The sequence below is a fragment of the Salmo salar genome, chromosome 10, assembly GCF_965601325.2.
Source record: "Salmo salar chromosome 10, fSalSal1, whole genome shotgun sequence".
NCBI classification, from domain to species: domain Eukaryota; kingdom Metazoa; phylum Chordata; class Actinopteri; order Salmoniformes; family Salmonidae; genus Salmo; species Salmo salar.
This window is the reverse complement of record NC_138300.1, coordinates 45,001,708-45,015,026: the sequence shown is the minus strand read 5'-3', so window position 1 is coordinate 45,015,026 and position 13,319 is coordinate 45,001,708. Positions and strand designations below refer to the sequence as shown.

Sequence of the window (13,319 nt, the reverse complement as noted above, 5' to 3'; positions counted from 1 at the left end):
TGGAATTTACTTTTTAAAAAACAACAAAGGCAACAGTCTGAAATAAACATTCTGCATTGATTTAACTTGTGCTTTTTAAGGACATTAAAAAACAGTCTTAGCTAGTGGATCTAACTCAAAATAATAATCGTTATTGTCCAACAAAAAATGTTCAGTTCCGTATTGAAAAAAATATTGAGCCTAGATTAAGTATAGTTAATGCACATTAATCCAGGGCCACCTCTAAGGGGTGGCAAAGCCGGGCACGTATAATTACGTGATTAAATGAATCAGTAATTATTAACTCATTAACCTGGGGCACCATAGGAAAGTTTGGTTTTATTGAGTTTCTATTTTCCAAATTAACTCAAAGAATATCAGAATATCGATTTTACAACAGTCGCTACTTAATCAATTTCCAGTCTCATTCTGAACGTTGCATAATCCGGGAATCTGCACAAACCTGAGTTGATTATTTATTTACTAACAAGCCTATATGATAATATTAGATACACATACACAAACCTACAATCTAGGCTATTGATTAGAACTTAGTATGATGAACCGGTCCCTAGCTGGCCAACACAATATGACACGTTACACACAATGGCGATTTCAAAAGAGAGAGAAAGAGAGAGAGTACACAAGAGAAAAATACACTTGGGTGCATTTGTCAACTATGATTATTTTAACCCTAACCTTGCCCCGAACTGCCACTCTTATGGGTCAGAATATAATGATGTAATTAGGTGTTGAAGGTCTCCAATGCGGGTCTCTGTGTGGACCATTTCGGCTTCTCTGACGCACTTCTCTGGTTACAGGGTATGTAACTCTCTGGTTGTCCTCACCATGTCAGTGTCCTTTGTCTTAGTGGTCTGTTTCCTCGCCCTTGTTCTGAAAGGGGTCTTCTGAGAACATCCAGCCCTGTAGCTCAGGGCTCACAGCGTAGGAATGAAAGCAGTGTAGACATACGATTCGATGGAGAGTGGTGACCGGATTCAATTTATACAACTAACTCAGATCTAATTTAGACAACTAACTCAGATCCAATTTAGAACTAACTTCACATTTAATCTTTACAAAAACATTCTTTTTGATCTGGACATTTTCCACACAACATACAATATGCAAACATCCAGCATATACTAGGAAAACTCTTGAAGTTGCAATGTTTTCGTTATAATGTCGTCCTTTACCTTTTAATAACATAACAAAAACAACATTCATTTTCATATTCCATCTATCGTCATTACCACCATTGTGGCTGACGAAACCTATTGTCCCAAAGTCAATTTATTGCATGTTAAATGTTCTGAGGCCGGTTCTCCATAGTGAGAGTACAAAGGAATTTTGTCTGCTGCCTTAGATTTACAATGGGCATGAGGTGTCACAACCCCCGCCCTATCTCCATACCTCTTGATCTCTTTCCCTCTGGTGGGTGTGAGAGATCTCTCTGTAGGATTGTGGTCTACGGTAACCTGACCCAAGGAGGCCAGTCATTACATAATACACATTAATGTCAATACATTTTATGATACATCTTACATCGTACCTTAACAGAACATGTTCTTCACTGTAAACACAATGATTAATACACAAACACAAAGCTTCAAATGAGATCTTAAGAGAATCAGTCTAATCAATCTATTATAGCACAATCAATTTAATATGGTTAGCTATGATCTCATTCTAACCTTTCAGCTATTTAAAAAACAAAGAATGGTAGATAAGATCATTTATTTCCCTCTACTTCATATGTTTTTTTAGTGTTAATCAAAAACACAGGAAGGTTTGCTATGATTCAGTGCAATGAAGTGCAGCTACATTTGTTCATCATCATAATTTGTTTTAAGCATGATTAACTCTCCTTGATTTAATTGAACACATTGTCACACTAGCAATCAGACAAGCCACCATGGTTACTGTGGTGACCGATATGACTATAGCAGTAATGTTCACACCACCGCCTGATGTATCAGGCCCCCCAGGAGCATCAGTTGGAGAAGGAACAGGAGCTTTGGGAACAATCCTGGTCACTTGAATAATGTTGGATGTTTCAGATTTCAGGAAAGACTTGTCTTCTGCTTTTGCTGCAAAGAACAGAGTGGTGCCATTTTTGATGATTGAGAAGAGAGTGAAAGAGAGCTTTTCTGGGGAGCCTGCCTTCTTTGGTGAGAGGTTATATGTGACAAGATGAGCGGTACTGAAGTTGGATCTGAGTAGGTCCGAATCTTCACTAAAACGGATCTCATAGGCCGTTGCTGAAAAATAGAAATGGCAAGTAAATAAATGTAAATATACACCAAGACAGCACACTGATTATCTGATTGTTAGCATTTTGCACCCCTGTCATATGAAATTTAGCGATTGGTGAAATACTGTACATGTCAGTGTTGCAGTGCTTTTTTTTCTTCATATTTTGTGAATATTAGGCCTACATTACAGATTTTCATCTGAGCAAAAAAATCTGGAAATATATCCACAACTTATTGTTGAGATGCACATTATTTATACATTTTTGTACCTGTGCCTTGGTCCATGTCTTCCCCAGGTGCAGTCCAGGTGAGCATCACTTTGTCCTCCTCTATCTCTGCATTCAGGTCTGTGATTTTGTTAGGGGGGAAATTTGGAGGGGAGACACCAGGTGGGAGACTGACTGAGAAGCTCTCTCCTATGGCTGTCCTGGTGAAGCTGCCCACATCAGCCTGCAGGTCGTCCTCACTGACTGGGGGCTTTGGGGGATTCATCACTACTTGTCCTGGGAAGACAAAGTCATCAAACATATGAATACATACATATTCTTACAATCCCAACTACCAAATCATACCCTTGATCATTATAAGGCTAGTTGTTGAGAATAGGTATGGGTACTGATCCATCAAATTAAATATGTTTTGGTATATACATTATATGGTATCACAATTTCATTGTTTTAACCTTTATTTAACTAGGCAAGTCAGTTAATTAAGAACAAATTCTTATTTACAATGACAGCCTAGGAACAGTGAATTAACTGCCTTGTTCAGGAGCAGAACGACAGATTTTTACCTTGTCAGCTCAGGGATTCAATCTAGCAACCTTTCGGTTACTGGCCCAACACTCCAACCACAAGGCTACCTGCCACCAGTTCATGAATGAAAAACACATTGTTTCAGATGGAATGTACTGTACCATTAACCACATATCCAGGTATGTAAAGTGCTCCACTGTGTCTCCTGAGGGAGAATCTGGCCATGCCATCATTGTTATGTACTTTCACTTTCAAGCTGTATTTTCCTGTTGTTAGGTTAGTGAAGTAACTGGAATAGATGCCATCATATCTGAAAGCATCAGCACCTGAAAAAATAGGATTTCATCTTAAAATTTAAATAAATAATAGTTTTTGTAACACCGACACCATTTTGGTTCTAAATCATATGTATTGTGGCTCTACATCACCTGCTCCATTATCTTGCAGTTTCAGCTCATGCTTCACTCCCTTATCAGAGGTTAGTGTGGCCATCACATCTGCCAGAATCACCGGAACACCTTTCTGGTTGACCTCTGCATACACCAACATGGGTTTGCTGCCGTTGCTGGACAGTTGGCTCATGTGGGTTTTGACCATGACCGGTGATATAGCTTCACTAACAGCATGACTTGTCACAGTCATTGACATAGATTGGGCGGTTGACTCTTTATTTAGTAGACTGTATTTCCACTTTCCAGTCTACAATTGTAAATAATATCATCACCATTCAATCTAGTGAAATTGTAGTAATGCATAATATGGTCCACATTGAACAATTGAAATGGCTAAATTAGTAGCTTGTAGTAATTGGAAAAATAATACACACAACTATAATAAATATAAATATAACTTTTGAATCTAGCTGAACACATAAAATAAACACAACCAGACAGACCTCAGCAGTTCCTTCAATATCGAGCGTCAAAGTCTTAGCAGGAGCATCATGTTTGAAATGTGATGTGTCATAGGTCCGTGTAAAGGGGCTTAAAACAAGGATGTCAGGTGGACTTCTTTCATAGATAACTAAAAAGCTTGTCTTGTTTCCAATTGTCCTGTCAATGGACACAGATCCATTAAACCAACCAATCATATTCAATCCAGTGCTCTCAAGCTGTTGGGAAAAAAGACAGATTATGTTCAAATATCTGTAAACACTTATAGTATATTATGTTTCTCAGAATTCCCTGCAACCTCATCTCACCTGGATTGTCTGCTTGGTCAGATTTCCATCAGATGTTGTGTGTGAAGCAAAAATATCAACAAGGTCATTGGAATCCACACCATCAGCAGCATTGTGATATTTACCACCTACAGCAGGAAGGATGATATTTAGGTAAAACATTTGAACAAGTAAGAAGGAATTTCAGATATAATTTAGAATGCATACTTATGAAAGATACTGCTCTCTGTGTTACCTGAAATGTCTGACAATTCTTTTACAGCTATGTTTGCATTTGGCCCAAGAGTTATTGTGTGCACAGTTGCACCACTTTCTTCAACACGTATTTGACAGTTGATACTTGATTCCCCATCAGTTAGTAATATGATTTCATCTCCTCTTGCACCATCTCCATCTCCCCCAAGTACCTAATAGAAGCATCATTGATTTATTGAAATGATATATTAATGTCATTTTAATGAGTTTCTTTCTAAATGTACTATATATGTGTATTCATGTGTCAAACGTTTTTTATCCAGATTGTTGCAGCACTATGTACCAGTATTATTTTAAGTGATCATTTAAAGCAATTTGTAATGTATTATATGAACTGTGCCAAATAAATATAGATTATTGGTATTGTATTTACCTCCAGACCTTTCTCGACACCTGCACAAATGTCTGTGCCTCCACTAGCTGATAGTGGCAGACTGCCTACAAGCGTATCTCTCGACGCTGTACCATCAATCAAAGTCAATGGTTGAAGAATTGTAGCCGTTTGTGTAAATTGTACAATGCCAACATAAGCTTGGTCTTCAACAATCTTCTGTATGAAGAGTGTTGCCGCTTGTCTCAGGTTCAACATTCTAGAACCCTTTATAGGAAAAATATATATTAGCAACCAGCAGGACAGTTAGACAAAAGCACAGACACACACACACACGTGCCCGGGCACAAACACCAATAATACCAGGAATGTGTGTTACCGTTGTCAGATCTTGAATTGTTTTTATAAAATATGGTTTGATTTCAAAAATCAGTCCATAAAAACTTACTGCAGACATGCTTCCTGAAACATCAAGGACAAGACAGACAACCCTTTGCCGTCGCTGCACCACAGTGAATGTGGGTAGTATACTTGGTGGTGTTGGCACAACTGCCACACCGGCATCTACAGAAAGTGAGGTGATAACTTCCTCTACACCTCTATTACCACACAGTCTGTTCTGGATGTTTGGAGCCTCAGTGTTGTGAGTTTCTTTTGTACAGAACTCTTTTACCTGGGCACACAACACAAACGCTTGTGTCATTAGTTTAAACGTATCTTCATTACAGTTAAAAATGGTAAGTTGAGCATTACAACTACATAACACATTGGGTAGATATCAAGGTAGTTGAAAGGCTGTGTAGACTTATACTCACAGCACTAAGGCCTTGATTGTACATGATAGATGCAGAGGTTGTCTGTTGCTTGTCAGGATAGAATACACAGTCTTCGGTGTATAACCCAGTAACAGGGTCAGTGGTGCAGTCCTTTTGGTCACGTTTGTGGATGTACTTTCCTGTAATGTTTATGGTACATCTGAGAAAATGAACATTAACAATAAATTGATTGTACAGTAAGGGTTGACTCCAAGTCTCAATAATTTAAGAAAAATCACAATTTAATTGTTGGTAGATGCATGTCATAGTGGAAACTGAATTAAATGCTCATCAATAGACAATGGGCTATAAAAATAAAGACAGTGACTAATCAATGTGCCTTCAGAAAGTACTCATTCCCCTTGACTTATTGCACATTTTGTTTGATTTGATGAGGTGAACATGTTTTTAGAAATGTTTGCACATTTATTGAAAATGACATACAGAAATATCTAATTTACATAAGTATTCACACCCCTGAGTCAATACATGTTAGAATCACCTTTGATAAGGATTACAGATGTGAGTCTCTAAGAGCTTTGCACACCTGGATTGTACAATATTTGCACATTATTATTTTTTTAATTCTTCAAGCTCTGTCAAATTGCTTGTTGATCATTGCTAAACAGCCATTTTCATGTCTTGCCATAGATTTTCAAACCTATTTAAGTCAAAACTGTAACTTGGGCACTCAGGAACATTCAATGTTGTCTTTGTAAGTCACTCTGGATAAGAGCGTCTGCTAAATGACGTAAATGTAATGTAAATGTATTGGTAAGCAACTCCAGTGTATATTTGACCTTGTGTTTTAGGTTATTATCCTGCTGAAAGGTGTCTTTTGGAAAGCCGACTGAAGCAGGTTTTCTACTAGGATTTTGACTGTGCTTAGCACTATTCCGTTTCATTGTATCCTAAAGAAAACTCCATTGCCGATGACAAGCAAACCCATAGCATGATGCAGCCACCACCATGCTTGAAAATATGAATAGTGGTACTCAGGGATATGTTGTGTATGATTTGCCCCAATCATAACACTTTGTATTCAGGACATAACGTTAATTTCTTTACCACATGTTTTATTTACTGAGTAAAACACCAATGTTTCGGCATCACTGTACCGTCTTCAGGCCAACAGTTTACTTGCTGTTAGTCAGCACATCTACTAACTGTTTTTGGTGTGCGCCAGCTCATGCTTTTCACTGGACATAACAGACAATGCAAATGGACAGGTAGAGTTTAACTGGTACCTTTGCCATGTTCCGCAAACAATACGGAATCTATTGAAAATGTGTTTGATTTAAATGTTTTTTTCAAAAGCAACTTTTTAAACTCCTTGTTTTAAGGACAAATTATGACACTTAAAGGTGAATTCCAACCCTTTTCAACCCATATTCATTATCTCCAGCACCATACAAGTTTCTACATATAAATAGAGCATTTCTATGTTTGTACTGAAAAAGATGAGAAGGTCCTAAAAAAGTGCAATTTGATGATGCCATCAAAAGTAAAACCAGTTATTTTCCTGCTCCCCGCATCACAGTGTATCTCGTAGTCTTTGAAATTAAATGTTTTTTTCACTACAGAATGTAGAAATGCGCTATGTTGGAATTGCCCTTTAATGGATACAATATGTATAAATGATAAAGATTACCTTGTTGCCTCGATTATGGAACCTGACAAGTAGAAGGGTTTTTCTTCATTATATTCATCAAAAACTCCCCATCTTAGATGTGCCCATTCATGGACAAAAACCTTACCTGGAAGTGAGTTTTAGAAGGAAAATTCAACAAATAGGATTTCTGTATTGGGTCTTGCACAGTAACAGGAGATAGAGTTTACGGCAGGTGACTCTAACCTCTGGGTCCATAGTATTTAGAGACATCATCATTCAGCATAAAGTCAGGAGTCAAATGAATGTACTGGCCCTCAGATCCACATTCACCATACTGCAGAGTGTAAGGCTGATCTCCATGTAATCTATTTGGCTCATCAATTATTATATTGGCCTATAACAGATACAATGCAAATTATTAACAAAATATCTAGATTTACCATAATACTTCAAAGTGTTTGTAATTACTATAAAAAGCTTATACTTCAGAATTTTGCGAAGATGATACCATGCCTATTTACATTCTGACTACCTGGTCATATGAGTTATATATTGATGTTTTTGGACAAACGTCCAATTTTGTCAAATTTTCCCCTTAACTATAACAGTTTAATGTATGTCTTCCTTGTTGTATTTTAACAATTACGGTTAAGATTACTATTACAGTTGCCTGAACATAGCCTTTAGCTGTGGTATATTGGCCATATACCACAAACCCCTGAAGTGCCTTATTGCTATTATATACTAGTTACCAACGTAATTAGAGCAGTAAAAATACATGTTTTGTCATACCCATGGTATAGGGTCTAATATACCACAGCTGTCAGCCAATCAGCATTCAGGGCTCGACCACCCAGTTTATAACTGGAAATCTACACTACATGGTCAAAAGTATGTGGACGAACTGACTTATTGAAAAGATGGCATCCTATGACGGTGCCACACTGAAAGTCATTGAGCTCTTCAGTAAGGCCATTCTACTGCTAATGTTTGTCTATGGAGATTGCATTTCTGTGTGCTCGATTTTATACACCTGTCAGCAACGGGTGTGGCTGAAAGACCTGAATCCACTAATTTGAAGGGGTGTCCACATACTTTTGTAGTGTGTAGTGTATCTTCCTATGACTTAATGATTTAAATAATTGTAATGATGAGGAATCAAAAGCTAATAGAATGTCAGTCAGGATCGTTCTCTGTCATTGGTGGTAATGATGACTTCAACTGAGCACAAAGGACTCCAACATCATTTGCATGTTTTAGATTCTCTCAGTACCTTATTGTAGACCTCCGTCTTTGCTTTGGAGTAATTTCCTTTATTCCAATTAGGTGGCACTAATATTGCGACTTCCTTGAAATATAAATGTTTCTTTGTTGCATTGAGTAGATGTCTGGATGCTTCTTTAATCATTTCCTGAAGTAACAAATTAAATAGAATAAAACAAAAGCTGTGTTGTCTAATTGAATGTTTTGGTTTACTTTCATTATTAGTAAAACAATCACAGCATGCCTGTCCTATGGTTAGATACAGCATTTGAATGTCAACATTAAAAACAGCAATATCCTACATTCAACATTACATTCAATAACATTCACAATATCCTAAAATATATATTACCTATTGAGTGGGGAAATAATGTTTTTTGTCATTAATTTATTACCTCGATTTGTGTGATGAGCACTGGGTCCTCAGGCACCACTGGGTTAATAGCGATCAGAATGTCAGTGTATCCATTTCCAGTCAGCTTGATCCCAAATGTAGATCCTGACAGGTAAACCAGCAGCAACACTGCCGCTGCTTTAGAGGCCATGGTGGTGGACTCAGTGATGTGTGGGAAGGATCTGTGATCTGCCAGTTATATTAGCAGAGATAGCAGAGGGTGGAAATAAAAAGAGAATTGCCCCATAATTATGCAAATCAGATGTCATTAAGTCAGATGCCCTTATCACATGCCCAGTGTTTTCGAAAAGCCACAAGTGCTGATTCACCTAGAACTGTATTTCAGGGAAGGGTGGTAGTGTTAGGGAAGAAAAAAATAAATATATATATATACACACTACCGTTCAAAAGTTTGGGGTCACTTAGAAATGTCCTTATTTTTTAAAGAAAAGCACATTTTTTTGTCCATTAAAATAACATCAAATTGATCAGAAATACAGTGTAGACATTGTCAATGTTGTAAATGACTAATTTAGCTGGAAACTGATGATATTTTATGGAATATCTACATAGGTGTACAGAGGCCCATTATCAGCAACCATTACTCCTGTATTCCAATGCCACATTGTGTTAGCTAATCCAAGTTTAGCATTTTAAAAGGCTAATTGATCATTAGAAAACTCTTTTGCAATTATGTTAGCACAGCTGACAACTGTTGTTCTGATTAAAGAAGCAATAAAACTGTCCTTCGTTGGACTAGTTGAGTATCTGCAGCATCACCATTTATGGGTTCGATTACAGGCTCAAAATGCCCAGAAACAAAGACCTTTCTTCTGAAACTCGTCAGTCTATTCTTGTTCTGAGAAATTAAGGCTATTCTATGTGAGAAATTGCCAAGAAACTGAAGATCTCGTACAACGCTGTGTACTACCCCCGTCACAGAACATCGCAAACTGGCTCTAACCAGAATAGAAAGAGGAGTGGGAGGCCCCGGTGCACAACTGAGCAAGAGGACAAGTACATTAGAGTGTCTAGTTTGAGAAACAGACGCCTCACAAGTCCTCAACTGGCAGCTTCATTAAATAGTACCCGCAAAACACCAGTCTCAACGTCAACAGTGAAGAGGCAACTCCGGGACACTGGCCTTCTATGCAGAGTTGCAAAGAAAAAGCCATATCCTAGACTGGCCAATAAAAAGAAAAGATTAAGATAGGCAAAATAACACAGACACTGGACAGAGGAAGATTGGAAAAAAGTGTCATGGACAGACGAATTTAAGTTTGAGGTGTTCGGATCACAAAGAAGAACATTCGTGAGACGCAGAAAAAATTAAAAGATGCTGGAGGAGTGCTTGACGCACACCTGGTAATCATTATGATTCACACCTGAACTCCATTACCTTCATCATTTCCTCCCCTTTATATGTCACTCTCCCATATTCACTCACCAGTTGGTACTGTTCTTGTGTATCGGCGTTCTGCCTATGTTAGTATCGTGTTCTTAGTTTTGTTGTTTTATGATAAGAGAATTATCTAATAAAGGTAAATGAATCAATAAACCATGATGAATTATTAGTCATACAGCAGGTTTAATGAATAATCAATGTAATGATCAATGTAGGGATCGATTAGTCTGATTAGTTCCGGAAGGTCCAGGAACCACTGGAGAGGGAAAGAAATGTGTGTATGCAATTAGTATAGAGATATAGAGAAGCAGATGGTCAAGGGAGTAAAACTTCAGCCTGTTCCTAACCTTGAAGGAAAGGAACAGGCTGAGCCAGAAGGTGATAAACAGTGTGAGAAGTTTATGGGGGTTGCAGGTCATCAACAGATTGTGTGTAAATGCATGTGCGTAAGTAAGAACTATATAATGACTGTTTTGTTATCCTAACGCCAGAACGTTCTCTGAATAAAGCTACAGAAACCTTTTGCAGAAAGCTGAGTCCTTGCCTAATTATTATAACCCATTGTCTTACAAACTTTGGGAATTAGTCAAGGCGAATTGATTATTGATTATTATCATCGAGATATAAAATTCTTTTAACATTTTATTAAAACGTTTCACCTGCACCTGCTTCCGACTCACCGCCCCATCATTACAGAATCCAAGTTTCTTTATAGTCATAGAATATACTATATTTGTCTGGGAAACCTGAGACAGTGATAGTGATAGTGACAGTAGTCCATATAAAACCATGATTCTTGTAAGTCACAAAGAAGTATGAAATTGCATTCTGTTATGCATGTTCACAACACTGCTCTGTATTGGTATCTGACCTCTCTTCCATCATGATTCTATGATTATAGACACATTTTCATTGTTTATCTCTGAACACAGAAGCAGGGATGCTGCATATCACATTAAAAATCACACTGCGTTCATCCACCTCTGGCCTGCTGGCCCCCCTACCTCTGAGGAAGCACAGTTCCCGCTCAGCCCAGTCAAAACTGTTCGCTGCTCTGGCACCCCAATGGTGGAACAAGCTCCCTCACGACGCCAGGACAGCGGAGTCAATCACCACCTTCCGGAGACACCTGAAACCCCACCTCTTTAAGGAATACCTAGGATAGGATAAAGTAATCCTTCCAACCCCCCCCCCCTTAAAAGATTTAGATGCACTATTGTAAAGTGGTTGTTCCACTGGATATCATAAGGTGAATGCACCAATTTGTAAGTCGCTCTGGATAAGAGCGTCTGCTAAATGACTTAAATGTAAATGTAATGTAAATGTAAGTTGATGAGGCAGTTTTAAAGGGAAAATCTGGGATTCGAAAAACAACAAGCGGTCAACCAGCAGCTTGTTTTGGTAAAAAGCTGAGGGATGGGACTAGAGAAATTTGATCAAATCTCAAATTATTAGACAAAGCTCTGAATAACCATGTTTTGAAGCTAAAGTGTTTTACATTTTTAACAAACAATGAAGTTGAACTAAGCTCATAACTGATAAGTTATGTTATTCAAGAATTAATGGATAAAGGTCATTAATTGAAAAGTAAAAAAATGTATGTACCAATCTTGGGCTGCCCTTTTAAAACCTGCTGTTTTCTGTGTAATGGTACTGTCACGTCCTGACCAGTAAAGGGGTTGTTTGTTATTGTAGTTTGGTCAGGGCGTGGCAGGGGGTGTTTGTTTAGAGTGTTTCGGGTTTTTTTTGGTTCATGTTCTATGTTAGTGTATTTCTATGTTCATTCTAGTTAGTCTATTTCTATGCTTAGTTTATTAGTTTGACCTTCAATTGGAGGCAGCTGTTTCTCGTTGCCTCTAATTGAAGGTCCTATTTAATAGGGGTGTTTTGTCTACAGGATTTGTGGGTAGTTGTTCCATGTGTAGCTGTATGTCTCACAGGACTGTTTTTTTCGTCGTTGTTGTTTTGATTAAGTGTTTTGTTTCGTTTTCTTCTCAATAATCAAGAAGATGAGCATACACATTCCCGCTGCGCCTTGGTCTAATCAGTACGACGAACGTTACAGAACTACCCACCCCCTCCCCAACGGACCAAGCAGCGGGCCCAGGAGGAGCAAGGATCCTGGGCCAGGGAGAGAAGGGAGTGGAGGACATCATGGACATGGGAGGAGGTAATGGCAGGGGACAAAACCCTGCCATGGAAACAGGTGGAGACAGTGAGGGAGGAACGGCGACAGTATGAAGAGCGTGCTCAACGACGGAAGCACGAGAGGCACCCCCAATAAAAAAAATTGGGGGGCACACGGGTAGTTTGGCTGGGCCAAGGGTAAGCCCTAAGTCAACTCCCGGGCTTATTATGGGGAGCAGCGGATCAGAAGAGCGCCGGTCTATGCGGAAGTGCGCACGGTCTCGCCCATGCGCACGCACAGTCCGGTGCGAGCGATTCCAGCCCCTCGCAAGTGCCGTGCTAGAGTGGGTATCCAGCCAGGTAGGAGTATGCCTGCGCAGCACATCTGGCCACCAGTACGTCTCCTAGGCCCAGGCTACCCTACGCCTGCTCTACTCACGGCAGCCATCAGGCCTCTGCACAGCCCAGTTCGCCCTGTGCCAGCACTCCGCCCGTGCAGGGCTACTGTTACCACCCAGCCAGGATGGGTTGTGCAGGCTGTGCACTCCAGATCTCCAGTGTGTGTTCATTGCCCGGTGTATCCAGTTCCTGCTCCTCGCACTAGCCTTGAGGTGCGTGTCTCCAGTCTGGTACCTCCAGTACCAGCCCCACGCACTAGGCCTGTAGTGCGCCTGTCCAGTCCAGAGCTTCCGGCGACAGTTCCCCGTCCAGAGCTTCCGGCGACAGTTGCCCGTCCAGAGCTTCCGGCGACAGTTCCCCGTCCAGAGCTTCCGGCGACAGTTCCCCGTCCAGTGCTTCCGGCGACAGTTCCCCGTCCAGAGCTTCCGGTGACAGTTCCCTGTCCAGTGCTTCCAGCGACGTCCTACAGTCCGGAGCCTGCGGAGACGGCCCACAGTCCGGAGCCTGCAGAGACGGCCCACAGTCCGGAGCCTGCAGAGACGGCCCACA

General features: G+C 39.8%; 1 protein-coding gene across 1 annotated transcript; it reads right to left on the bottom strand.

Moving 5' to 3' along the window:
* Positions 1 to 298: 298 nt before the first annotated feature.
* LOC106560454 (calcium-activated chloride channel regulator 1) lies at positions 299 to 9,028 on the bottom strand. The gene is made up of 14 exons (XM_014123377.3): positions 8,841 to 9,028; positions 8,456 to 8,593; positions 7,426 to 7,576; positions 7,222 to 7,327; positions 5,571 to 5,730; positions 5,204 to 5,428; positions 4,798 to 5,022; positions 4,405 to 4,576; positions 4,191 to 4,297; positions 3,885 to 4,100; positions 3,418 to 3,688; positions 3,151 to 3,315; positions 2,504 to 2,737; positions 299 to 2,240 (listed from the first exon to the last, which is right to left on the bottom strand). Exons 1-14 carry the CDS (start codon positions 8,988 to 8,990, stop codon positions 1,828 to 1,830), a joined length of 2,733 nt encoding a protein of 910 aa, XP_013978852.1. The 5' UTR covers positions 8,991 to 9,028; the 3' UTR covers positions 299 to 1,827.
* Between the last annotated feature and the right edge of the window lie 4,291 nt (positions 9,029 to 13,319).